General features: G+C 58.3%; 1 protein-coding gene across 1 annotated transcript in view; it reads right to left on the bottom strand.

Moving 5' to 3' along the window:
• NPAS2 (neuronal PAS domain protein 2) overlaps nucleotides 1-26,767 on the bottom strand; it is a 171,393-nt gene that overhangs the window by 904 nt on the left and 143,722 nt on the right. The window contains exons 8-20 of the mRNA XM_056116692.1: nucleotides 26,163-26,272; nucleotides 25,619-25,701; nucleotides 25,029-25,135; nucleotides 20,829-20,976; nucleotides 18,577-18,661; nucleotides 15,482-15,623; nucleotides 14,988-15,082; nucleotides 13,574-13,660; nucleotides 12,082-12,228; nucleotides 6,551-6,712; nucleotides 4,752-4,927; nucleotides 4,101-4,193; nucleotides 1,191-1,365 (exon numbers count right to left, since the gene is read on the bottom strand). Coding sequence (XP_055972667.1) covers nucleotides 1,191-1,365; nucleotides 4,101-4,193; nucleotides 4,752-4,927; nucleotides 6,551-6,712; nucleotides 12,082-12,228; nucleotides 13,574-13,660; nucleotides 14,988-15,082; nucleotides 15,482-15,623; nucleotides 18,577-18,661; nucleotides 20,829-20,976; nucleotides 25,029-25,135; nucleotides 25,619-25,701; nucleotides 26,163-26,272 — 1,610 coding nt within the window. The remainder of the gene's footprint in view (nucleotides 1-1,190; nucleotides 1,366-4,100; nucleotides 4,194-4,751; nucleotides 4,928-6,550; nucleotides 6,713-12,081; nucleotides 12,229-13,573; nucleotides 13,661-14,987; nucleotides 15,083-15,481; nucleotides 15,624-18,576; nucleotides 18,662-20,828; nucleotides 20,977-25,028; nucleotides 25,136-25,618; nucleotides 25,702-26,162; nucleotides 26,273-26,767) is intronic.

Genomic DNA, 26,767 nt, shown 5'->3' on the forward strand with positions numbered 1-26,767 from the left:
GCAGTTGGGATGGAGATCCCACTCCAGACCTCAAGGGTGACTTTCCCCACTGTCCTGGAAATGTCTCAGTTCCCGCACGGCCTTGAGTGCCTCTGATGGTGGTGGGGAAGCTGTGCCAAGCCCCGCGGGAGGCGGGAGGGGAGAGGGCAGGGGTGGGACTGGACAGGAAGGATGCCCGCATATCTGCGGGGAAGGCCCTGCCCTGGCCTGCCACAACCTCCGCCTCCTTCCCCAGCAACCTTCTACTGGCGGGTGGTTGGAGATGCCCACGTGTGGACACGGTCCACGTTCTCCTGGAAAACCACAGCTCCACCGACCACCCTGGCATTTACTCGGGATGCATCTCTTAATAGGATGTGGATTTAATTGTCTGAAGGATATGCATTTGCTAACAAATATGGCAATCGATGCCTATTCTGGGATGCCGAAATCAAAATGATTCAAAAATGAAGCATTGGAGGCGCAATGGCTGTTTCTCAGTTTCTCATACTGGACAGACACAGACTTGATAACTTGGAGCATTACAAACAGCCGAACATGCAACTGCTGAGACCGATTTCCAAACAGGGCCTACAGTCCTGGGTGCCAGGAGAAAGGGCTGGCAGGTCTGTGCTCTGGGTCCTCGTCTCTTGAGCCCCAGGTGCATTCAACCCTGTTGGCCACGTGTTGGGGCTGCCCACCTACAGGAAGTGCCCACCTACAGGAAGTGTCCACCTGCAGGAAGTGCCCACCTGCAGGAAACGCCCAACTCTAGCAAGTGCCCACCTGTGGGAGGTGCCCACCCGTGGGAAGTACCCACCTGTAGGAAGTGCCCACCTGCGGGAAATGCCCACCCACAGGAAGTGCCTACCCATGGGTAGTGCCCACCTGCAGGAAGTGCCCACCCGTGGGAAGTGCCCACCTGCAGGAAGTGCCCACCCACGGGAAGTGCCCACCTGCAGGAAGTGCCCACCCACGGGAAGTGCCTACCCATGGGTAGTGCCCACCTGCAGGAAGTGCCCACCCATGGGAAGTGCCCACCTGCAGGAAGTGCCCACCTGCGGGAAATGCCCACCCATGGGAAGTGCCTACCCATGGGTAGTGCCCACCTGCAGGAAGTGCCCACCTGCAGGAAGTGCCCACCTGCAGGAAGTGCCCACCCGTGGGAAGTGTCCACCTGCAGGAAGTGCCCACCCACAGGAAGTGCCCACCTGCGGGAAGTGCTGAGGCTGCGGCTGGGCCTGTCCGGGCTGCAGGGGTGACAGCTGGGCAGCAGGGAAGCTGGGGTGGAGCACGGCCTGCCCCATCAGGGGCACGGGGGCCGAGGGGCCACTGTTGGGCCTGGGCACATCGGCACTCTGGAACAGCGCCTGGCTTGGAGCATACCTGCTGGTTCCACGGGAGAGGGAAAAGCATGTTTAGCAAGGAGCAGCTGGTACAACACAACAGGCACGAGAGGAAAACACATCTGTTAGACTACACCAGAGTAAGAACTTTTAGGCATCAAAGGACACGGGCCTTGGGGTAGACAACTGAGGAAAAGGCCAAGATCTAATAAAACTCGATATCCAGACTATAAAACCAAGTCATACAACTCAACAACACAAAAACACAAACAACAGGACTGAAAAAATGGGCGAAAGCCTTGAATGAGCATTTCTCGAAAGAAAAGACTCAGTGCTCAATAAGCACAGGACGGGAAGCTGGTTACAGGTCCTTACTGGTCGTCAGGGAGGTGCAAATCACAATCAACGCCATATATCACAAGGCAGCTATAATTAAACCGAAATCGGTAATGAAAACGACCGGCAGGCTTGGGAAAAAAAAATCATAACCCTGGTGCATGTGGATGGAAAAAACCAGACCCTGGCGTAGAGCTGGTGGGAGTGTTCAGCGGTGCAACTTCTGAAGAGCAGAATTTCTGGAAGAGTCAAACCGTTAATGTATGAAATAGCGATTCCACTTCTGGACAGACACCATAGAGAAGTAAAAGCAGGGACACGCAAAAATATGTTAATTTACGTAGACAAAGGCATGATCCAGACGCATGCTTCCCAGTAGCCAAGAAGTGCAAGAGACCTAGTGTCCAGGGGTGGGAGGTGGGGGGGGAGAGGACCATTGTCTGATCTTCACATAAACGAAACGTGTTCAGCTGTAGGAGGAAAGAGAATGCTGACGTCTGCTGGCCTAGCGGCAGGCCTTCGGGACGATCGACTAAGTCAGTCAACCCAGCGGACACGAAGGGGGCCGAGCGTCGCCCACTCCGAGGCAGAAAAGAGGATGGTGGCCGTCACCTGTGGGTGGGGGAAGGAAAGTCGCTTTTAACTGGTGCAGAGATTCCGCACCGTGGAGCTGGCCGGGAGGGGAGGAGTCGCAGGAAGGGACAGTGGCAGCGTGTTACGCTTCAACTATTCATCGACTCATTTATCTGCTTTGAGGGGGGAACACCCAGCAGTGCTGAGGGCTGCTCCTGGCTCTGTGCTCAGTCACCCTGGTTGGTGCTTGGGGACCACATGGGTGCCGAGCATTAAACCTGGGCTGGCAGTAGGCAAGGCGGCTGCCTTATTCCCTGGGCCATCTCCCTGCCTCCCACTTCCCATATTTAGAACAGAGAGTGTTCAGTTATGTGTGTACTACCACAATAAAAGCATTAAACAGAAGAGTTGGGGAACAACCAATTCAGGAAAAGTGTGTGTGTGTGTGTGGGGGGGACAGAGACCAGGCTGCAGGTTGAAGAACAGGAGAAAGGTGAGGACGTGCATTTCGTCAGGGACTTAGGGGCTGGGCTCTGCCTTTCTGAGGAGAGCCAGCTGGCCACGGGAGCCGGGAATGATCCAAGTGGCCACAGTGGCCACGGCCACCTGCAGTCTGCCATCAGAGGGAGTAGTTTCCATCCTGCCTGGGGCTCAGCATTGCAATGAGAGTCTTGCAAGATCCAGAACCCAAACCCACCTGCACCCACCTGAACTCAGCACCACAGTCACGGTCACCGTCACGGTCCTCCCGTTGTTCATCGATTTGCTCGAGCGGGTCCAGTAAAGTCTCCATTGGAGACTTTGTTGTTACTGTGTCTGGCATATCGAATACTCTCGGTAGCTTGCCGGGCTCTCCGAGAGGGGCGGAGGAATCGAACTCGGGTCGGCCATGTTGGCTGCGTGCAAGGCAAACGCCCTACCGCTGAGCTATCGCTCCAGGAGTGATAGAACTCAGCACCACAGAGCACTTATTTATTTTTGGTGCTTGGATGACAACCAGCTGTGCTCAGGGCCTGCTCCAGGCCCTGCTCAGGGGACTGTGTCGTGCCGAAATGGAAGCTGGGGCCATGTACATGAAGGCAAGTGCACGACTGCTGGGTCACCTTCTTGTGCAGGTTCAGAGGAGCCTATCGGCCCCCACCCACTGCTTACGGGACCTACGGGAATCCGGCCAGCCTAGAAGAAGGGGCCGACTCAGAAGTGACAAGGACCAGCCCGGTCCTGGCTGGGGACACCGGGTCGTGCCAGCCAGCAACCCTCTCGCGGTGCTGCGGTGTTCACGTACTGTCTATCTTTTGCTTGCATTTTGGGTCACACCCGGTGATGCTCAGGGGCTCCTCCTGGCTCCGCACTCAGGAGTCACTCCTGGTGGTGCTCCAGGACCCTAGGGGATACCGGGGACCGAACCTGGTTGACAGCATGCAAGGCAAACGCCCTCCCCACTGCACTATCACTCTGGCCCCCACATACACTGTCCGTGAGATGAATCGGCCTTCACTTCCCAGGGTCAGAAACTGTTTTGCAGAAACCTTTCCAAGTCTCCACTGATTTTCCTGGGACTCCAGTCACCAGCACAGAAGCGGGCAGAGCGTCTGTCCGTGGTGTGTGTGTGGGAGCCAGTGGGATGCCCTCCCACCCCCTTGCAGGCGTCCCTGTGCCATGGCATAGCCTGGCCCGAGGGAGAAGGGTCTGCTGGGGCCACAGGTGTCGGGACACCGCCCAGGAAGGGAAGGAGGGAGACTGAACTCAGCTGGCGCCTGGGAGCGATGGAGAGATGTGAGGGCAGGGTCCCCCAGGGAAGGTGGTGGGGACCTCAGCCCGGACGCAGGGTGCCCACCCTCCTCTGCCCCCTCCCTGTCCACCTACTTGGCTGGCCGTCCAGTCCTGCTGGCCTCGGAGGGTGGCCGCGCCTCACAGGACCCAGGCATCATGGGCTGGATGGGCTGGCTCAGGAGCAACCTGGGCAGAGAGCGAGACGCCGAGGACTGGTCAGGACCCAGCAGCTGCCCCTCCCACCCCTGCAGCCCCATCCCCCCTAGGCATCCCTGGGGCCCAATGCTGACAGGCCGGGTGGGGCAGCCGGAGGGGGCCTGGCCATCTTGCTTTCTAATTTCCAAGGGAGGTGCCCGGCTTGCACCCAGGGACGGAGCGACTACTTTGGCCTCTGGGTCAGCTGAGGCAGAATGTTTATTCCCGGGTCGAGGACGAGCTCCAAGGGTTCTGTGAGAGCCCCAGTGACTGCTGTGAGCACTGGGCTGGGAGTGACCCCTGAGCACCACCGGGCACTGCCCCAAGATAGAAGGCAGCTCCCAGACTGCCTGCAGAGAGGCCAGTCCTGACCTGCATCCCTCGAGCCGGCCATGCATGGAGCCTGACACAGCCCGGCCCACAGACAGACAGACAGACAGACAGACAGACAGACAGAGCAGGAGCCCCTGCAGTGTGAGCGGGAGGGCCGGGGAGCATGCATCCTGCCCCTAGCCGCGGCCGACGCCTTGAGGTGACAGAAGCAGGTACCGGAGCTGGCGGTCGTGACTGAAGTCCGGGCTGGGTTGGCACTGGCTGGCGTCCTGGCTGGTGGGGGCTGGCGCGCCCAGGTGCCCCGGGGGGAGCCCAGGCTCGGTGCTGCTGAATGGGGAGGGCAGCTGCCCGCCGGCCTGCGGGAGCTGGGGGCTTCTCACCGGCTTCTGGCCCTGCAACGGTATTTCCAAGACGAACATGCAGTCGGGCTCGTCCCTCCGGCCCCTCGGCCCCGGATGCGGGTGCGTCTGCGTCTCCCGAGGCCCCAGCCGTCTGCTGACACTGTGGGCGCCAGCTCGGGGGACCCGGGACAGGCCTCAGCTCTGAGCCCAGACACCCGGTCAGCCGAATCTTCTCTCCCCAAACTGCACTGCCATGGCATGGGCGCGTGGCCAGCTACTCCCCGGCCCCTGCCCTTCCCACCAGCCTCCCCCCTGCCCTTCCCACCAGGCCCCTCTCCCCCATCCCTCCCAGCCGCCCTCCACGGCCCTTCCCCTGCCCTCCAACCCGGCTCCCTCCTTCCCGCATTGCTTCACGTCTTTGCTCGAAGGTGCCTCTGGGGAGGTCAGTCCTACAGTCCAACTCTTGCCCTGTTCCCGCACTGCCCGTGTCTGCTCTGAGGCCTGGGTGCCCAGCTAGTTCAGGCATAGAGAGACCCACACACCTAACCTGGAGGGCTGCCCGTGGACCCCGCGCTGGCCCGGTCTGCTGACCCGAGCCATGTTAGCGCCTGAGGTGCTCCCCTCTCCAGGGCTGGTCTGTTACTTTACGCTGGGCCTTTGCCCGCTGCCGTCACCTGTCCTGAGCGGGTAACGGGCTCAGCTCCTTGCTGAGACGTGAGGGAGGAAGTGGCTGGCATTTGCTCCCGTCCCCGTCAGACGTGCTGAGTCTCGTCTCAGAGCTCCACTGGCCCGTGTCGTGCTCCCTCCGTTTCCTCTCGGGAGCTTCTCAACTATTCTCACTGGCTAGTTTTATTGTCGGACCCCAGTACAAGAAAGGCCGCATGTCGGAGGAAAGCCCTCGGGTCGGAGGGAAACGGACTCGGCGTGCGAGCACTCGCCGGCCTTGGTGCTCAGTTATGTTCCGAGGGTCCAGCAGATGCAGTTTCTGAGGCCGAGAGGGTGCTCAGTGCTGGCCCTGCAGACTTCTGCCTGAGGCTAGCCCCGAGGGGCTGGACTCAGGCCCTCAGAACTGACCGCAGGCCGTTCCTCACTGGCCTGTCTCCTCCGCCACACCCGGAAGCTGGGCCCGGCCCACGCTGCTACCCACTCTCCGTTGGCCGGCACAGCTGGGTGGCTGCACCACGGGCACTGCGGGGAGGAGGCAGGGCGGAAGGGCCGGCGGAGAATGGCCAGGCCTGGAGAGACGGCGGGTGAGGGCCAGGTGTCTGTAGCGTGACCGTTGGGGCGTCCACACGGCAGTCCCTCTGGGGGTGCCTACTCATAGGATACAGCAGGCATCCAGCACGGCCCCTCCCCAGCCTCCGCTGCAGAGGCAGAAGGGCTTGGGGTGCCTGCTGAGCCCTGCTCTGCAGAGGGTCCCCACGCACGGGGGTGCTCCTGAGCACTGCTGGATCTCACATACTAATCACCGCTCACAGCTGGCGGTGCTGGGGGCCAGCAGGGCTAGTGGGGGTCCTCGGGTCTGCATCACAGTCCTGGGGCCTAACTGGGTTCGCTACAGCTTGAGCAATCTCTCCACGGACTTAGGCTCGAGGTGACCTAAGGGAACCGCGGCCCTGGGGCTCAGGGTCCCCCCGACGCGGTTGGCTTCCGGATCCGCTGCCTGCCTCTCACCTGGGCGAGCATCACGCTGGCGTCTCGGAGCAGCTGCGGGGCTGTGGCCGGGGCGGGGGTCATCTGTCCGGGCAGCTGCAGCTGCGGGCGTGTGGCCGACCGCTGCGGGAGCGGCGGCTGGCCCTCGAGGCTCAGGGACAAGGCTGGCTGCTGCAGGAACAACTGGGACAGAGCGGGCATGTCTGAGGCCGCGCCCACACTCGGCTCAAGGCTGCACAGTAAGGGGACAGTGCCAGAGCGGCTGGGCACGGGGCAAGGGCAGGAATGCCCAGTGACCAGGTTGGCGTCTGGGCTCTGGAAGGAGCGGCTGGGGGGAGGGTCCTGGCAGGGACTGGCCAGGCGGGAAGCACGGCAGCTGCCCACCCTCTCTCTTGACTCGCATTCTGGTCATGGAGGTTCCCTACCAGCAGGAGACGGCATCTACAGTGCTTGCAAGCTATCCCTGAAGCAAACGCCTGGCACTCAAACCAAATATCAGACTTCCATCTTTTGGCTGGATGCAATTTACATTCGGATTAAAGATAGAGAGCAAAGAAGCCTTTCCTCACGACCAGCAGCATAACAAGCTCAAATCAGAGGTGCTTTAATTCAGGGCACTTGGACAGTTTCCAGAGCTTTTCATTATTCCTAGTCTTCTTGCTAGTTAGTGACATTAATAGCACCTACTTTATTCTTTTTCTTTCTTTTCTTTTTTTTTTTTTTTGCTTTTTAGGTCACACCCTGCGATGCTCAGGGGTTACTCCTGGCTCATGCATTCAGGAATCGCTCCTGGCGGTGCTCGGGGGACCATATGGGATGCCGGGAATCGAACCTGTGTTGGCAGCGTGCAAGGCAAATGCCCTACCCGCCGTGCTATTGCTCCAGCCCCTACTTTATTCTTTTTCTTTTCTTTTTTTGCTTTTGTGGTCATACCTGACAAAGCTCAGGTGTTATTCCTGGCTCTGCACTCAGGAATGACTCCTGGCAGTGCTCAGGGAACCATATGGGATGCCGGGGATCAAACCCAGGTCAACCGCATGCTAGACAAACGCCCGACCTGCTGTACTATCGCTCCAGCCCCTGTGGCACCTACTTTATATGGGATTAAGTGGAAGTTGTGCTGAGACACAACAAATGCCAGTGGTAATATCTAAAAGGAGGGAAAAAAGGAGTTTTCCGCTCCTTTCCTTCTTTAGATCTATAGGAACCGCCTAAGAAATCACAGAATAAATAAATGAGCTGATGAATGAGGCTCTGCTTGGAGAGCAGCCTCTTGCTTGCGTAACGCCAGACACTGCGGCATCGCTCAGAGACGCGCACCCCCGCTCCGTGCTCCACGACAGGGGCACAAGGGAGCCGAGTCAGTTAAGACCAGGACAGGAAAGACGGGGGCCTGGGGGACTGGCGCATGGTGGAAGGCCTGCCACTGTGTGTGTGTGTGTGTGTGTGTGTGTGTGTTGAGGGGGTGGGTGGGTGCAGCGCAGTTAGGGGAGAGAAGGGAGTACAATGACAATACTAGTTGGAAGTGATCGCTCTGGACAAGAATTGAGTGTGGAAAGTAGGTACAGGGATATAGATAAAAGCTTCTCAGCATCTGTATCGCAAACCGTCATGCCTAAAATGAGAGAGAGGGATGGACAGGGAGAGAGAGAGAGAGAGACAGACCGAGAGAGGGGAGGCGTGAGAGAGGGAGAGGGCGGGTGAGAGGGAGACGCAGAGGGACCTGCCATAGCTCATAGATGCGGGCTGAGGTGGGTGGGTGGCAGAAAGGAAACTGGGGACCTGGGGACTCTGGGCTGGGAAATGTGCTCGGGTGGAGGGATGGGTGTTGGATGACCGTGTGACGGACACCCAATCCGGAACAGCCTTGTCGCTGCGTATCTCACAGTGAGTCTGTTAAACCACATTTCTTTCTGTTCAGGGCATCACTCTGCAGTGCTCAGCTCTGACTCGACTCTGCGCTCAGGGATCACTCCTGGCTGACTCCGGGATGGGACCCTGGCTGTGTGCGAGGCAAGTGCCCTCTGCTGTCCTTTGGCTCTGGCCCGGGAGCACGTCGTCGTGTTACTATGTCACTGCTCGGTCCCTCCTGGCCCCGTTCTGGCCAGCAGAGGGCGCTCGTTTCCCACAGAGGAGCCGCAGAGGCTAGCACGAGGGGGTGGGGAGGGGGGTGGGGGCCAGGCTGCCTCCTCGGGACTCAGTGCTCTTGGCCAGAGCATCTCCCTCCTGCTCACCTGGAGACTCACAGAGTCTCAGTGAACACCCACAGAAGTGGGAAGGTCACGACGTGCGTGCGGGAGGAGCCCGCCCAGCCGACAGCCTTGAGGGGAGCCCAGGAGGCCCCCGGGGCCAGTGAGGGGCTCAGCGCGACTGCAGAGGGACCCAAACACACGTGAGATTGCTTCAAAGCAAACCTGGGCAACTTCAGAGGAAGCGCAAGGATAGAAGTCAGCCCCAACGCAAATGAGAAACGTTATCGGGGGAAAACAGCCCCAGTGAACAAACAACCTACGCTCAGGTGCCTTTCCCTGAGGACGTGGACAGGGGTTTCTATGACAGAACATTCCAGAAGTGCAGAGCGAGAGCGACGGCTAAGGGGAGCCCCGCAGAGCAATTGCGAAGCACCGACCTCTGTCCTGTCTGACCTGGAGGAGCTCTGGGGGGCTCCTGGGACTCACTGTTTACTAGAAGGCTTTTATACGTAAAGCATGTGGTTTTGCCTCTTGGTTTCTCTAAAAGACTTATTTTCGTAACCATTTTGGAGTGTATTTCATTTTTGATCTTTCGACCTACACAAGTACAAGAAGGCGGATTGCTTTCGGACATTTTCTCTGGTTCTCTGTGCTGCATTTCCGAGTTCTTTGGAAAATCCCACTGCAAGACGAATGTGCAGAAATGGAAAGAGGGAAGGAGGGGTGGAGAATGAAGCAGTTCTTGGAGGACGCAGTGCTCCGGAGGGGTTAGCAAGACGCACTGGCCACGAGGAGGGAAGCAAGAGTGTTTCGGCAGGGGTGGAGGTGGAAAGTGTGTGGCCTGTTATTCTAGAAATCAGCATTAATGCTGAAAAAGCAGGAACTAACCGAGTCTGGTCCTGCAGGCTCTTTGTCCATAGCAATTTAAAAATCCCATTCAAGTGCTCGGGGCTGAGGCAAGCATTGCGCACGGCCCTGGAAGTCCTGCAGCTGGGGAGAAGCGATGAAGGGCAGCGGCTCCTGGACGGCTGTCTGGGGGCGGAGGGGAGGGGGCAGGATCTGGGGCGTCCCCGGGCATCCCCGTCAGGGCACTTCGGGCTGGCTTCTGTTCTCTTTCTTGAAGCTGGGGTCAGGGGCAGTTGGGGCCGTGGCCCGTGGTGCTCAGGGAGCGTGTGTGGTGCTGGGGTGAGCGTGTCCGCAGGCAGGGTTGCAAGTGGGGATTGGGACGGGACTTCCGGCACCTCCAGGGGCACCCCCAGGCGCCAGCTCCCCCACCCGCTCCTGCCACTCAGCCCACGTGGCCAGAGGGAGTCAGTCGGCCCCGCGCGGCCTCTGCTCCCGGCCAGCTCCCGGGCCAGCCTGGCCAGCCAGGCGACAGCTTCACCGCGAGGAATGTGCCTTCCTGCTCTGGCAGGACACAGCCTGGACTGGTACAGAGGAAACCTGCAGGAACATGTGCCACTACAGAGACGCAATAGGGACATCTAGTCTCTTTCCCCGTGGGAAGACTGTCTCAAAGGACTCCGGGAACGACACCTTGGGCTGCAGTTAACAGCTGCGGTGTAGAGCATGGTAAGAGGGATGGCGAGGGCTCAGGGGCTGGCTCCTTCTGCTGTCCCCTCACATGCACACACACACACACAAACACACGTGTGCGCAGCCATCACCCCTCCCCCACCCATGCTCTGACAGAGGAGAGCAGAGGGCCCTGAGCTGGATGAGCCGTGGGGCTCACCTCAGCCTCCACTAGGGAAGCATCAGCAGGGGGAGTGGGAGGTAGGAGGAGAGGAAGCGGGGGTAACCACAGGCCAGCGAGGACGTGGCCTTCCTGGGGCAGCGAGGGTGCTGGAGAGCTTCGGGCTGGGCTTTGTTAGAAGCTTCAACAGGTCTCGTGAGCAGAGCTATGGGGAAGGCCTGCCTGAGTGGACATGGCGACAGGGTACTGGGGCGCATGACCTGCACACTGGGCCCTGTCAGGGATGTGTCACTCGCACACTGAGCCCTAACAGGGGTGTGTCACCTGCACACTGGGCCCTGTGAGGGGTGTGTCACTTGCATACTAGGGTTCTGTCAGGGGCCATCACCTGCACACTGGGATCCTGTCATGGACATGCCACCTGCACTCTGGGGCCCTGTCAGGAACATGTCACCTGCACACTGGGGTCTTGTCAAAGATGTGTCACTTGCACCTGGGGCCCTGTCAGGGACACACTGAGGTCCTGTCTTGATGTATCACTGAACACTAGGGTCCTGTCAGGGACACACTGGGGCCCTGTTAGGAGTGTGTCACCTGCACATTGGGCCCTGTGAGGGGTGTGTCACCTGCATACTAGGGTTCTGTCAGGGGCGCATCACCTGCACACTGGGGCCCTGTCAGGAACATGTCACCTGCACACTGGAATCTTGTCAAGGATGTGTCACCTGCACCTGGGGCCCTGTCATTGGTGCATCACCTGCACACTGGGCCCTGTCAGGGATGTGTCACTCGCACACTGATCCCTAACAGGGGTGTGTCACCTGCACACTGGACCCTGTGAGGGGTGTGTCACCTGCATACTAGGGTTCTGTCAGGGGCCATCACCTGCACACTGGGGTCCTGTCAGGAACATGTCACCTGCACACTGGGGTCTTATCAAAGATGTGTCACCTGCACCTGGGGCCCTGTCAAGGACACACTGAGGTCCTGTCATAATGTATCACTGCACACTAGGGTCCTGTCAGGGACACACTGGGGCCCTTTCAGGAGTGTGTCACCTGCACACTGGGCCCTGTGAGGGGTGTGTCACCTGCATACTAGGGTTCTGTCAGGGGTGCATCACCTGCACGCTGGGGCCCTGTCAGGAACATGTCACCTGCACACTGGAGTCTTGTCAAGGATGTGTCACCTGCACCTGGGGCCCCGTCAGGGACACACTGAGGTCCTGTCATGATGTGTCACTGCACATTGGGGTCTTGTCAGGGACACACTGGGGCCCTGTCAGGGGTGCGTTACCTGCACACTAGGGTCCTGTCAGGGACACACTGAGGACCTGTCATGATGTGTCACTGCACACTGGGGTCCTGTCAGGGACACGTCACCTGCACATTAGGGTCTGGTCAGGGACACACTGGGGTCCTGTCAGGGATGTGTCACTGCACACTAGGGTCCTGTCAGGGACACGTCACCTGCACATTGGGCCCTGTCAGGAACACACTGAGGTCCTGTCATGATGTGTCACTGCACACTGGGGTCCTGTCAGGGACACACTGGGGCCCTGTCAGGGGTTGCATCACCTGCACACTGGGGCCCTGTCAGGGACACGTCACCTGCACATTAGGGCCGGTCAGGGACACACTGGGGTCCTGTCAGGGACATGTCACCTGCACACTGGAATCCTGGACCAGGCACAGCTGCTCCTGGATCTTGTGCAGCTCCTCCTGCTGCCACCGGATATTGGCCTGCAGCACCCGCGTCCGCTGCTCCAGCTGGTCTTTGATGGTCTGGAACATGCTGAACTGAGCTGAAAACTTCAAGGCAGAGTCAGAAAACAAAAGCGGGGGCGTTATTTCTGCCCCCAGACTGGGGCTTTGGCTGCGTGCGGGTAGCGACCGTCCCCATGCTCGGTCCCCTCTCTGCCCCATAGCACCCCCAGGCAGGGCCCGCTGCAGAGTGGTGACCACCAGGGCCCAGTGGGGGCTCGGGCCAGGTGCCACAGAACGGATCCCGATGTCGCTAAGGCTGCATCTGTGACACCCGCCTTTGCCTCCTTATCTTAGAGCTGGCGGCTTGCTGGAATAGCTCCTGTTAGATGGGGGTCCCACCACCATCCCACATTGGATCCTGACGCCAGGCTCTCTGTGGGAACTTGTGCACAGGCTGTAATTGGGGGGTGCGTCCACTCTGTAATGTCACAGACATTCTCAGTGCAAGACCCGGGAATTTAAAGTCTGTCACGTGCCTTGGGTCGAAGAAGTTCCTAGTTTCTTACCACATGCACTGGTCAAGTCAGGGAGGACAGTATTGCTTGAACGGAGAAGGTCAAGACACTGCAGTGCGTGTGCAGGGCAGCCCTCCACCCTTTCCCCGCCATCGGGCCCCAAACAGGTGCCAGTGAGAGCGTTTCTGGGTCTAGAAACATCAGCCACTGATATTCCTGAGCTTCTGTCTGTGGGGAGAGATCTGCAGCCTGCAGCTGTCCGCAAGGCCAGCATGGAGCAGGGCCCCTGGAGGGCAGAGAGAGCAGAGCCAAAGATGCCTCATGACTGGCTCAGGCTCTGGCTTCGGGGAGCGTTGGACTGGACGGTCTCTATTTCCGTTGCCTTCCCCAGCCCCAAGCGCAGCCGTCCCCAGCGGACCGCTTCTGTCCTTCCTCCCTGCGTCCACCAGGCTCATCTCGGGGGTCGCCTGGTCTTGGAGGTCAGGCAGATGCGGCAATTTCCATGCAGGCTGGGTTTCTGTGCCCCTCGCTCTGTAAGCTCGGAGTTCTCGGAACAGGGCCTCGCACGCACTCATGGCCCACCGACTCACCGAGTGTCGGGGTAACTGAGGGAGAAATCGCCCAACAAAGCTCCCGTCCTCTCTGCCGTTGGGGGACTCAGATGTGGTATTTGTAACACTTGTCTCATAGGTCTCTGAGATACGTGGCCCAGTTTGGACCTTTCCCGTGGTTGAAGGCCAAGTTGAAGCCGTATGGAAGGAGAGGAATGTGGCAGACAAAAACGAAGGGAAGTACGGAGGGTGCTTCAGGGCCCCCCACACTCCGCGTTTGTGGGGAAAAGGCTCCCATCTGGGGACTCTGACTCGATACATGGCATAGCCGGCCCCCCCAGACACAGGAGGACCCCCTGACCCTGGGTGCCCTCCCCTGCTCACCTGGGCCACGGGCGTGGGTGGGCTCTGCAGGGCGGCCCGAGGCAGGAGCTGCTGTGTGCGGTCGCAGGCCGCAGGGTGCAGGGAGCCCTGGGGAGAGGCGGCTTAGTCACCCACACAGCCCGGCTCGGCCTTACGGAGAACTCCCTGCCAAGCAGCTAGCGCCGACTTCCGAGGGGACCCTGGGAGCAGGCAGCCGGGCTGCCCTGGCAGTCACAGATGGCCGACAGCTGGTCAGCACACACCTGAGCGGGCTCCTGGGGTCGGCCCGCGAGGCGCCCACCTCTGCATGCGTGGAGTCATCAGCCTGGCAGCTGGGCGCCTGTACACTGTCCCCTAGGCCAGGGGGACTCTGGGAGGCTGGGTGTCCGCTGGCTGAGAACAGCACGATCTGCAGGTGCCCCAGCCTCTGCTCCAGGACTGCGGGCGGTGGACATCGCAGGGATGTCATGTGCAGGAGCTCAGCAGGCACTGGTCACCGTCACCAGGCGCTGGCCACTGTTACCAGGCACTGACCAATGTCACCAGGCGCTGGCCACTGTCACCAGGTGCTGACCACTGTCACCGGGTGCTGACCACTGTCACCAGGAACTGACTGTTATCACCAGGCACTGGCACTGTCACCAGGCACTGACCATTGTCACCAGGCGCTGACCACTGTCACCAGGCGCTGGCCACTGTTACCAGGCATGAACCATTGTCACCAGGCACTGACCACTGTCACCAGGTGCTGACCACTGTCACCAGGCACTGACCAATGTCACCAGGCGCTGGCCGCTGTTACCAGGCACTGGCCACTGTCACCAAGCACTGGCCACTGTCACCAGGGTATGTCAGGGCAGACTCTCCCCGTGGGGTCCGGCCTCGTCAGGAGACTGGACAACAGGAAGCAAATTCCAGGCCCAAGCAGTGAGGCGCCTGTCTCCAGGCAGAGGGGCCACTCCGGCCCCTGTCGAGGTTCTTCAGAATCTGCGAGCATACGTGTGGCTGGGTGTGCTATGTGGCGACAGCCCCCGGACCCTGACCCACTGGCCAATCCTGTTCTCCGGGGCCCCACACCTGAGCTCCTGGCATGCTGGGCCTCTTCCAGAGAGCCCCCCAGTCGCTGCAGAGGGACTTTTGAGTCATCCCCAGGGTCCGATGGAAGGGTCCCTGTGACACTGCCCGGCCCCCATGGCGCAGAGCCTCTCGCTCCCAGGACTTGGGCTCTGTCTTCCAGACTGTGTGGATTGGGGTTCAGAGGGCGCCGATCCTCGCCAGCACTGCCACCTACAGACACCATCCCACCTGCCCGGCCCCCACCCCGTACCTCGCCTCCCCAGCCCCTCGTTTCTCAGTGAATCGGTCCTCGGGAAGATGCTGGCCTGCCCTCCCTCCCCCCGCAGCGTGCCAGAGGGGGGCTCAGCATCGCACATACCGGCATCGTGGCTGCCTGGCAGAGCCCCGGCACGGGGAGGTCTGGTCTTGGCAAAGTCGTGGTGCTGGCCTCGGCCATCAGCTTGCTCGGAGTGGCTGTGAAAAAGCAAGAGACCATCTTCCTGACTCAGGACTCAGGGCGTGCTTCTCAGAGGGGGAGCACTACAATAGGGTGGCGAGGGAGGAGGGCTGGGGCATCTCAGGAAGAGAGGCCAGCACCAACGCACGGTCAGCCAGGCCCGGGAGGGGGTGACATGGCAAAGACCCCAACTCGATTCCCGCCACTGCTCCAACTGCCTGCGCAGCTGGCCCCCATGCCTCGCCCGTGAGCAGAGCTGGCCAGCTACAAGCCTCCTTGGCATCTGCTCCGGACCACATCTGGAGCAGGGCGGGAGCAGATACAAACCAATGCCCTGCGCACGTCCCGTCCCCCGGCCCCACTCCCGCCCGTGGGCCCGGAGGATCCCTCCTGCACCCGTGCGGGGCTGGACTCACAGGGGGGCTCCGACACGCCTGTGTGCGAGGACTTGTGGGAGCTTCTGGAGGAGGCTGATGGCGAGTGACTGGTGCTCAGGCCGGACGCGCCCACGTCAAGGGCGTTGAAGTGCTGCTCAGGCTCCAGACTTGAGCCTTTGTCCTGAAACACACACACACACACACACACACACACACACACACACACTTCAACATTGAGATGACAACAGTGAATCCTGCCACAGAAAAGTGCGAAGACTTGTTGAAAAAATCCTGTAGTAGTTTCAGAGTAGTCTCCCAACACATTACCGTGGAATACGGTGTGTGTGTGTGTGTGTGTGTGTGTGTGTGTGTGTGTGTGTGTGTGTGTAATCTAGGTATCAGAGATGCTGATATTCTAGAAGCAGTATTTATGTTTTCTCACTTTGCATTGTGATTTTTTAAGGTTTTTTATTTTTTTTTAAAACTGACTTTGCATTTTATTTTCTTCCTTGAAATTGGCACCTCTTGGGTTTCCCAGAAGAGGAAGAGGCAGCTGTAGATATATTGCTGGTATTATTGATTTGTTGATGCTCTGACTGAACAAATGCATTTGGACCCTTCCGTTACTTCCCACACTATTGGTCCTTCCTGGTGGAAAATGAGGAAAGGGACACTGTCTCATGTCCAGAGGATGCCGGCTTTAAGGTCAGTGACATATGACAGCTATGAGCTCCCTGCTGGTGGAGTAGAGGGTCAGCCTCATTTTTTGGTGTGTTTGTGCCAGATCCTGGGCCCTGCCTAGTCACATCTCCAGGCCTATCTGGGATCATTTTACATTTTAAAAAATGATGGTCTAGGTTTTGGGGCCACACCCAACAGTGCTCGGGGCTTACTCCTGGTTCTGTATTCAGGGATCACTCCCGGCGTGCTGGGGGGCCTGTGTGGACTGTGGGGATGGAACGTAGATGCCTGCACTAAGGCCAGTGCCCTCCCACCACTCTGCCTCTCTGGCCCTGCGATCATTCTGAATCCGGCTCTGTGGATTCCGGTCTAGTCTGGAGGAGGAGGTGGGTGTGTGGCCTCTGCCGGCTAGGTGCTCTGTTGTTAGATGTCCATCCCCTGGGTGTGGCTATTCTGTCTCTGAGTCATGGCTCTGTGGCAGTGGACAGCATGCAGCTGTGTTGGCTGGAGTCTCTGGCATGTGGCCCCCACAGGAGAAAGGGCAGGCTGCGCCTGGGTTTCAGGCAGATGCCAATCTGGAGGCCTGGGCTTGGTCCCAGCACCCCCGCTTCCCACGGGAGAGTGGAGTTCTCTTCACGAACCGCGTGCTTGGAGGTAGCAGTGAAATAAGCACAGGAAGACTGGACAGTGGGGAACCTGCAAGCCCTCGGCCGTGCCTGACACTGTGTCCAGGTGAGGGAATTTGCATTTCATAAAAAACAGCCTATGGAACAGACTTGAATCGAAAACCCCGATTTGTCCGCAATTCACAGCTGCTCTTTGGAGAGCATTGCCCAGCTGTCAGTCTGAGGTTACCGTTGTGTCTACAGCTAGAGGTCCCTAATCTGATTTGGTCTACTGACCAGAAAAACAATCACTCAGTGCCCCCTTGGAAATTTAGGCAAAAAGAGAGTGAGTCCGGTGGTAGCAGGAGTTTCGGGCATTCCTGGACTCCACCCAGTGCTCAAAACACGAGTCTCCCTGGATGTGTCCCCGAGAAGTCTCTGGCTCTAGACCCCAGAGGCCTGGAGACCACAGTGATTTTCTGACAGGGCCTGCGCTGTGACACGGGGTCACCAGGCCTGGCCAGTTCCATTCTCGACCTGATGCCGGAATCCTCGGCTGGTGGAGCAGGGAGGGTGAAGCCTGCAGTGACGGCCTCCACGCTGGCCAACAGCCCCATAGGTGCGTAGACACGGGCACGCTCTTCCCTGTCTTCCTCCCCGCTGCCTGGTCTACAGTGGACAGACGCCCTGCTGTGGGGCCATTCCCGCGACTTCAGCTTCTGCCAAGACGTTGGGTGTGGGTCACTGGCCCGAGGAACTGAACCTCATGGATGCTAAGAAACACTCTCCAGGGGCTGGAGAGATAGCACAGCGGGTAGGGCATTTGCCTTGCACGCGGCCGACCCGGGTTCGATTCCCAGCATCCCATGTGGTCCCCCGAGCACCACCAGGAGTAATTCCTGAGTGCAGAGCCAGGAGTAACCCCTGTGCATTGCCGGGTGTGACCCAAAAAAAGCAAAAAAAAAAAAAAAAAAAAAAAGAAAGAAAAAGAAAAGAAAAGAAACACTCTCCCTCCCACCGTTGACGTCCTGGAATCAAGGGGAGGACAAGGCTCCTCTCCCAGTGCTCCCTCTGCGGGTGGAAGACAGGAGCCGGTGGCAGCCTTGGGCCCATGGCTCCCGCCCTTCCTGCTTCCCTCCTACTGCTGACGTGTGTGCTGGGAGCATGACCTCCAGGACTCGGGGCTCTGTTCTTAGGTTCCCAGCTGGCAGGTCCACACGGCGGGCCAGGGGTCCTGCGGTAGCTCCAGTTGGGGTGAGGTCAGGCAGGGCTTTGGGAGAGGAATTCTTCTCCTAAGACACTTCTGACAGCAGAGCAGCTCACCAAGGATGCAGGCCGGGGCTTAGGGCATCTCTTGTCCCCAGCGGCAGGAGGACAGGAGGACAGGCTAAGGGACAGTCCGTGGACAGGAAGGACCGAGCTCGGGGAGAGAGCAGTGCCACAGAGCCTTCAGGGGTCAGCCTGGGCCCGTCCCAGTTCTGTGGGGACAGGAGTGCACCAAGGGAGAAGCAAGCACAGCTCAGAGCAGCGTGGAGGCAGCTTGGGGGTGGCAGTGGGGTGGGGGCAGAACTACACGGAGGGACAGCGCCATGTGGGGCATTTGCCTGGCATGCGGCAGACCCAGGTTCCATCCCCCGCCTTCCACGTGGCCCCCGAGCACTGCCAGGAGTAACTCCTGACAGGAGGATAGCCTCTGAGCATCGCTGAGTATGACCCAAAGAGCAACAACAACAACAACAAAATAGAACTTTTCACCCAAGTTCAACATGTTTAAAAACATTCCTTATCATCACTACTGCTTCTATTCTAATCTCCCAAGGCTGTCTCCTCCCCCTGCAGCCAGCCTACCTTCAGGGCTGGGGGGTGGACGGCCTCTGGCGTGGGGTCTTCCAGAGCCAGCTCCTGCCGCCGCTCCACGAGGACATCGGCGTAGCTGGCGGGACAGACGAGGCACATTCAGGGACAGCACCAGGAGGCATCTGCGAGGGACGCCCACTCCAGGAACGCCACCGCCGTGGCCGCCAGCCGGGACTAGCTGGGAGGGGGCCTTGGGGGAGCCAGGGTCCAGCGGAGCCATTGCTAATGTGGCATTCCAGGGAAGATTTCCTTCACTTTTCCTTCTCCAGGCCCCCCTCCCACCAACACAAATCTACTCTCATTTGGAGGAGAAGCTTAAGAAGGTTAATTCAGTCTGGAGTTTGCTGCAGAGACAAGCCACTTGGCACTGTGAGTACTTAGAAGACGTTCCCTCTGACGGATGAACGTGCAGGCAGCTAGGCCCACTCACTGCCGGGCGACGGGCCCCTCTTGTCTGGGACAGCTGGGGAGCCCAGGCCTTGCCTTCAGGGGACATGGGCGAGGAGCACCCGAGCGCCCTGGCACCTGGAATTCCCGCTCCTCTGCGTGTTCATCCACCCCCAAGCCCGCTCTCTGCTCGGAGAACTTCTCTCTAGGATCTGGTTGCTGGAGGAAGGAGAAACCCTCAGGTCAAGGCAGAGTCTGAAGAATGAATGAGACGCTGTTTTCCGGTCTTCCCTGGACACCGCCTCGGCCGGGCAGCAGGGGGCGGGGTGGGCTGCCATCTGCGGGAGGCCCGGCAGGCAGGAGTGCAGATGGACGCGGTGTGAGGGGACGCTCAGGGCCACCAGCCAGGCCGTGAGTTCACTCATCTCTCCTCTCCCCCGAGCTCAGGCCAGAGGTCCACTTGCCGGCCCCACACACGTGGGTGCACACACGTGTGCTGGAGTACCTAGCCTCAGCACCACCTAGCCATATTATTAGCTACTATCTTGGCTGGCTGGCTGGCTGGGCAGTGGGCGGCGGACAGAGCTGTGTACTCAGCTACCTGTCACCAATGTTATGCACATCTATGAAATAGAGAACGCTTATAACTCATGCGCGTATAAGCTGGCAGCGATCTACCTGAAATGTCTATTCACATGATGCACCACTGTGTATCAGTACTGGAAAGCATACCCCTCTTCATTACTACTGGCCTCTGCACTGGTGAAACCAAGGGCGTGTGTGTGTAGAGCCTCCATGTGTCTAGTTCCCTGCTGGACATCACGCGTGTACACAATGAATTTGGATGTGTGGCATCTACGAGGGTGTATGCTTCAATCCGCTAGGAATCATATACACACATAAAATGCACACTGCTTCCTGTTTTGGTTCGTCTCAGATGTTCTGCTCCAGGCCAGCTCAAGCCTGACCCGTGGGGCCAGAGAGCTCAGTGGGCCGAGCACGTGTGTGGAGACTGGATTAGACTCGGGGAGCCCCTTCAGTTCCCTGAGCACCACCAGAGCACAGAGGCACGAGAAACTCCGGAGAGGCATGTGTGCGGTCGGTCCTCACAATAATCGCCCAGTTGGATTCATGTCCTTAACATTTCTGTGAGCAGGGAAGGAAGGAAAGACAAGCCCAGGAGCCACCGAGGACAGAGCAGTGTGGGGCGGCTGCCCGGTGTGTGGCTGACCCCACTGAGGTCCCTGAGCACAGAGCCAGGAGCGAGCTCTGAGCACTGCAGGGTGTGGCCCCCCAAGCAAAAACAAGTAAGACAACAAAAAAAAAAAAACAAAACGAAGGGCCAGTCTCCTTCCCTTGAGTGGCCTGTATGGGCCATCTCTCTGCAGTCTGTCTTTCTGCAGCCTTTCCATGCATCCTGTCTCTGCATCCTGTCTCTGCAGCCTGTCTCTCTAGCCTGTCTCTCTGCAGCCTGTCTCTCTGCAGCCTGTATCTGGCACACAGGCGTGGCTGCTGCATGCAGGGCGGCCCCCAGGGTCCCAGACCTCATTCCTGAGGCAGCCTGGGTCCCCCCATGTCAACCCAGCCTTGCACATAAAGGCGAGTATGTGTCTGAGTCACTCAGAGGCAACTGACTCTTCTCCCACCTGACGGATGGGCCAGCAAAGTCAGCACTCGCCACTGCTCCCTCCTGGGGCGTCCAGGCCCCCGAGGGCCCTGAGGTCTCTGGTGTGTCTCAGGGCTCTCATCAGGGTCGTCTCGGCCAACCAGGAGCTGGTGGCTGTCCTGTGGGCTGACCCTGCATCCCTGCCCCCTGTCCCCCCGCCCCCCCCCCCCCCCCCCCGCCAGCCACATACCTGACGACCGAGTGCGTGCAGACGATGAACTCGGGCTTGGAGTTCCACTGGTGGTAGGTGATGTAGTAGCGCGTCTGCAGCCAGATCCACTGCTGGCCCTTGGTCAGGAACCGGTAGCAGCAGGACTTGCCTTTGCCGAACTGCATCACTGCGGCAGAGGAGGGCGGGTGAGCAGCCCTGCCTTGGGTCAATGGAGCAAGTCCAGCCCTCCGGAAAAAAACACCCAAAGCTTGCTAGTTTTCCCCACTGGGCTGATACTTTGTGTGTGTGGGGGGACACTCTGGGCCAAGTAGTGCCAGGGCTGGAACCAGGCCCCAGCTGCACCCCAGGCCCCCTCTCAGGACACCGGCAAGGACAGGACAGGCAGACCCACTCGCTCTCCCAAAGGCTCTACCGAGGTCCCGAGCCGAGCTGGTGCCTCTGGAGCCACGGATGGGCGTGGGGAAGTTCAGAGGCCGGAGGATCAGACTGGAGAGAGACTCGTTGTTGGGGCCAGCAGGTGCCGGTCCCCCAGAGTGGGCGAGAGGTGCCCTGCCACGGAGGCCGGCTGCCATGGGACGTTGTAGCCCCTGGGCTGTTCGGGAGTGCCCAGCGCAGAATGGACGCTGCATTCTGAAGGATGTGGGCGGGGGGGGGGGGGGGATTGGGAAGCGCTGACTCCACTCATCCACTTGCATGACGCCAGACTGGAAGTGAGTTCAGAGCAGAAAACACTTCCGGCTTTGCTGGAGCCTCTTCATGTGACGAGAGAGATCCTATGAACCACTGGCACAGACCCTCAAATATATGACCACCCAATCCTTGATAAGGGAGCGAGAAATGTGAAGTGGAACAAGAAAAGCCTCTTTAACAAGTGGTGCTGGGAAAACTGGACAGCTCCGTGCAAAACAATGAACTCTGGTGTCTGTCTAAGGCCATGCACAAAAACCAGATCAAAATGGATTGAAAACCTCAACATCAGACCTGAATCCATAAAGTACATGGAGCAAAATGCAGGCAGACCCCTCTGTGACATTGACGCTAAAGGCATCTTCAAAGACGTAACACCACTGACCAAGCAAGTAGGAACAAACGAAAACCAACGGGACTATGTTGCACTAAAAAGCTTCTGAACCCCAAAAGAAAACAGTGACCAAGACACAAAGACAGCCCACGGAATGGGAAAAACTATTCACACAATACCCATCTGATAAGGGGCTAATAGAAGATTTATACAAGGCACTTGTAGAACTTTACAAGAAAAACAGTGTCCAACCCCATCAAAAAATGGAGAGAAAAAGCGAACAGAAATTTTCTCAAAGAAGAAATTTGAATTGTCAAAAAGCACATGAAAAAGTGCTCTTCAAGGGGCTAGAGCGATAGCACAGTCGGCAGGGTGTTTGCCTTGCACGTGGACGATCTGGGTTCAATCCCCAACATCCTATATGGTCCTCCAAGCACCGCCAGGAGTAATTCCTGAGTGTAGAGCCAGGAGTAATCCTGGTGCATCACCAGGTGTGACCCAAAAAGAAAAAAAAATGTGCTCTTCAACTTGTATATTCATTGCAACACTGTTTACAATAGCCAGAATCTGTAAAACAACTGAGTGCCCAAGAACAGATGACTGATTAAAGAAACTTTGGTACCTGCACAATGGAATACGATGCAGCTGTTAGAAAAGATAAGGTAATGAAATTCATGTATAAGTGGATCAACATGGAAAGTATCATGTTAAGTGAAATGAGTCAGAAAGAGAGGGACAGACATAGAAAGATTGCACTCATTTGTGGAATATAAAGCAACAGAATGGGAGACTTACACCCAAGAATAGTAGAGATGAGTACCAGGAGGATTGCTCCATGGCCTGGAAGCTGGCCTCACATGCTGGAGAAAAAGGCAGCTCAGATAGAGAAGGGAACACCAAGTAACGGGTGCTTGGAGGGCCCGTTCGGGATGGGAGACGCGGGCTGAAAGTAGACTATAGAGTGAACATGATGGCCACTCAATACCTCTATTGCAAACCACAACACCCAAAAGGAGAGAGTGAGCAAAAGGGAATGGTCTGCCACAGAGGCAGGGTGGAGTGGGGGGATGGGGTGTGGGTGGTAGGAGAGATACTGGGATCATTGGTGGTGGAGAATGGGCACTGGTGGAGGGATGGGTACCCGAACGTTGTATGACTGAAACGCAAGCATGAAAGTTTGTAAGTCTGTAACTGCACCTCACGGTGATTTATTTAAAAATAAAAAAAAATTTAAAAAAAGAGCTAAGGGAAAAAAAGTGCTCTTCATCACTAATCATCAGGGAGAAGCAGATCAAAACAACAATGAGATATCATCGCACGCCACAGAGACTGGCACATATCCAAAATAACAAAAGCAACCGATGCTGGCGCGGATGCAGGGAGGAAGGGGCTCTCTTTCATTGTTGGTGGGAATGCCAACTGATCTAGCCTTTTTGAAAAACGATGTGGATTTTCTTCAAAAAACTAGAAATTGAGCTCCCATTTGATCCAGCAATACCACTTCTGGGAATATACCCTGGGGCCCCCAAAACACAGCAGAAACACCATCTGCCCTCCTATGTTCATTGCAGCACCATTCACCATAGCCAGAATCTGGAAACAACCCAAGCGCTCAAGAAGAGATGAGTGGATGAAGAAACTATGGCACATCTACACAATGGAGTACGACGTTAGGAAAAAGGAAGTCATGAGATTTGTCTATAAAGGACTATAACTTGGAGAGCCTCATGTTGAGTGAAATGAGTCAGAAGGAGAGGGACAGATATAGAATGACTGAATATATTTGTGGGAGATCTACATAAAAGACAGTATGAAACTCGTATCCAAGGCCAGAGAAAACAGGCCAGGAGGACTGGTCAATGGTTGGGGATAACCACAAGGGTGTGGAGGGCGGAGGGTAGTTAAGGTAGAGGAGGGACCATTACGACAATACTAGCTTGAAATGATCACTCTGGACAGGAACTGAGTGTTGAGAGTAGGCAAAGGAATATAGATGATAACATTTCGCCATCCATATTGAAAACCCTAATGCCCAAAATGAGAGAGAGAGAGAGAGAGAGAGATCCTAACTGGGAGGTTAAAGCTATACACGAAGGGAGTATCTTGGAGAACATGAGGTCTGAAGCAAAGAGAAATGAGAGAAACCAGGGGAGTGAGGAGTGTTGTGTTGGACAGGGTGGGACTATCCTGCCCGACCAGGGGCACAGCCTTCGGAGGACGGAGGGCACCCTCTACCTCTCTCCTCTGTGGGAACAGCCCGAGAGAGCTGAAGTAGAGTAGCTGTGCCTGTGAGCTGGGGGTCTTGGTCAGGTGGAGGTTCTGAGCCATGGGCCGAGGGCCCAGACAGACGCCTAGCAGACCCCTTGTGAGGGAACCACACTCTGAGGAGCAGGGCTCTATTATTTTTTAACTTGATTTTTATTTTGATTTGGGGCCACACCCAGTAGTACTCAGGGCTACCCCCGGCTGTGCACTCAGGAGTCACTCCAGGAGATGTTCCAGGGAGCATATGGGATACCAGGGATGGGGATGGAAGCCAGGCAGGGCACGAAGGGGCCCTTTCGTGCTGTGCTGTTCCCGACCTGAGAAGCAGGTGTGAAAGATCCTCCTTACACACTCATGGCAGACGCTGATGGAGCCCTCGGTGCTCCTGGCAGCGGGAGCGGCACAAAGGGATTACACGTAGCTCCTGAGATAGGGGGGTCAGTCGGCCTCAGGGCCTCCAGCTCAGGTTGCTGGGAGCATTCTGCTCAGAACCCAGACTAGGCTCCGGCATCAACGGTCCTTCACAGGGTCTCCTGCTCACTTCTCCCCAGTGGGCGTCTAGACCCTGTGCACATTCCCACAACCATCGTCCTCCCACTGGCCGTCAGAGCTCACTTCTGCCAAGGGCTTCCCGCTGAAGTCCCCAGTCCGACTTAGCGTCCAGCCTGCAGCTGCTGCTGCTACAGCGGTGCTTGAGTCAGGACGATGTGAGACGCAGTTTAGACTGCAGCGCCTCGACCAGCATCACCTGAGTTGCTGTGAAGTAGGAAGGACCGGGCAGTGATGGGGGCATTGGCACAGCAGAGGTCCAGGTGTCAACCACCTCAGGAGACTCCGACGAGGACCCACGCCAGGCACGAGGGCATCGCAGAGAAATGGTTATGACCTCCCAGCACCCAGCAGGGCCCCGGGGCGGGGCGGGGGGCACTCACAGTGCTGGTGGCATCGAGCCAGGAGCTCCAGGTCATCGATGTGGTAGTAATCGTAGCCCGACGTGCCCAGGACTTCGAACGGCAGGTACCCAATGATGGGAGGGGCTCTGCCAGGCCAAGGGGTCGTCATCAGAGAGGGTGGGGAGCAAGTGGGAAGGTTGAGGGCCTGGGGGTCGGCCCACTCCAGCCCGGCCCGCATGAGAATCGACACGGGCACTCGCGAATGATAGGAAACAGCCAAGATGAAGGGAGGCCGGAGCCCACGTGGACACAAGGGAGGGGAGTGGACGGTTCTTAAACTGGAAGAGACTGACCACAGTTAAGGGGGGGTTCAGGCTGGAGGAATGAGGTTGATGGGGAGAGGGGCTTTCTTGCATCGATTCTTGCTGGTGGGTGGGGTGACGGCTCAGTGGGAGCCAAAGGCCCCTGCACCGGCATGATCCGCGCACTCACCCCCACAGGCGCTGCAGTGGGAAGGAAGTGGCCCCTGGGCTGGTTGCGAGCCCTTCCCTTGCTGCAGGAACCCACCTCGCCCTGGGACAGACCCTGGCAAACAACCCAGCCCCAATCGGTTCTTTCTTCCCACACACCTGTGATCCAGAAACAAGAATTTCCATTCCAAGCTATGCCTGGAAGTGAATTCCTCTGAAGGCTCGTCAACGATGCACATTTCCTGCAGGAGAGGGAGAGAGGCCGCTCAGGGGGCAGGGCAGTGGTTAGCGCCATTGGCACCAGTCTCCAGGCTGCCGGGCAGACCTTCTGCATCTGGAGCTAGGGTGGGTATCAGCTGGAACTGAAGTTATGACTCAAGCTGGGAAACACCTCGGACCCAAAGGTCACACCACTCCCTTCTCTAAGCAGAAGACACACAGAGGGGTTTTGCGACTGACCCCGCTCCCAGCATCCGCAGTGCGCAGGGGGAGGGCCCAGGCCAGCCCTCCCCAGGAACCAGTCCCAGTGGTGCTCATATGGTGAGAGAAGAAGAGAGCACGGCCTCACAGCCCCTCTCCCCACTGCAGGCGACATGCAGCGGTGTCCGTGCTGGGAGCAGACCTGGGTGGCGCTGGGCTCACGCCCTTCCGGGAAGGCTGTTGCGGGGGACCCCCAGGGGCCGGGGCATCCCAACATACTCGCCTTCAAGAACTGCGGCGTGGCCAGGCGCACCGTGGCGATGAAGCAGGCGTCCTTCCCCAGCGGCAGCCTCGGGAGCGCGCCGTCGAAGCCGTTACAGGAGGGGCTAGGCACTGGGGGACACACATGGGTCAGCCCATGCCCAGAGGCCCATACCCCACCACGCTCCCCTCCTACCCGCCCCCCCCCCAGCCGCCCTCACTCCAGGGCAGTGCTCTCCGATTCCCCAATTGGGTAGAGTGGAGAGGTCACACGCCAAAGACCCAGGCATGCTCTCTCTCGCTCCCCTGGACAGGTTCCTGGGGTGGAAACAAGGTCCTGGGGCCAGCCGCACCGAGTGTCCCCTGCTCCTGCTGTGGCGAACCTCCCACTGAAGGCCAGTCCTACGTTTCCTTCTGCCACCCTCGGGCACAAGTGACTCTCACTGTGCCCCTTCACGCCCGCACAGGAGAGACCATTCTGCGTCTGTCCCTTCCCTGGCCCGTGCCACCAGCACGACTCTCACCACATGCATGGTGGTAGCTAGGTACGGCGAGTGGCATTGCACTGTGGGGGTGCTCCAGCTCCGGGTGGAGGGGCGCAGAGGGGGCTGCAAGACCTGGTCCCCG

The sequence above is a fragment of the Sorex fumeus genome, unplaced genomic scaffold (assembly GCF_029834395.1).
Source record: "Sorex fumeus unplaced genomic scaffold, SorFum_2.1 ptg000033l, whole genome shotgun sequence".
Lineage (NCBI taxonomy): Eukaryota > Metazoa > Chordata > Mammalia > Eulipotyphla > Soricidae > Sorex > Sorex fumeus.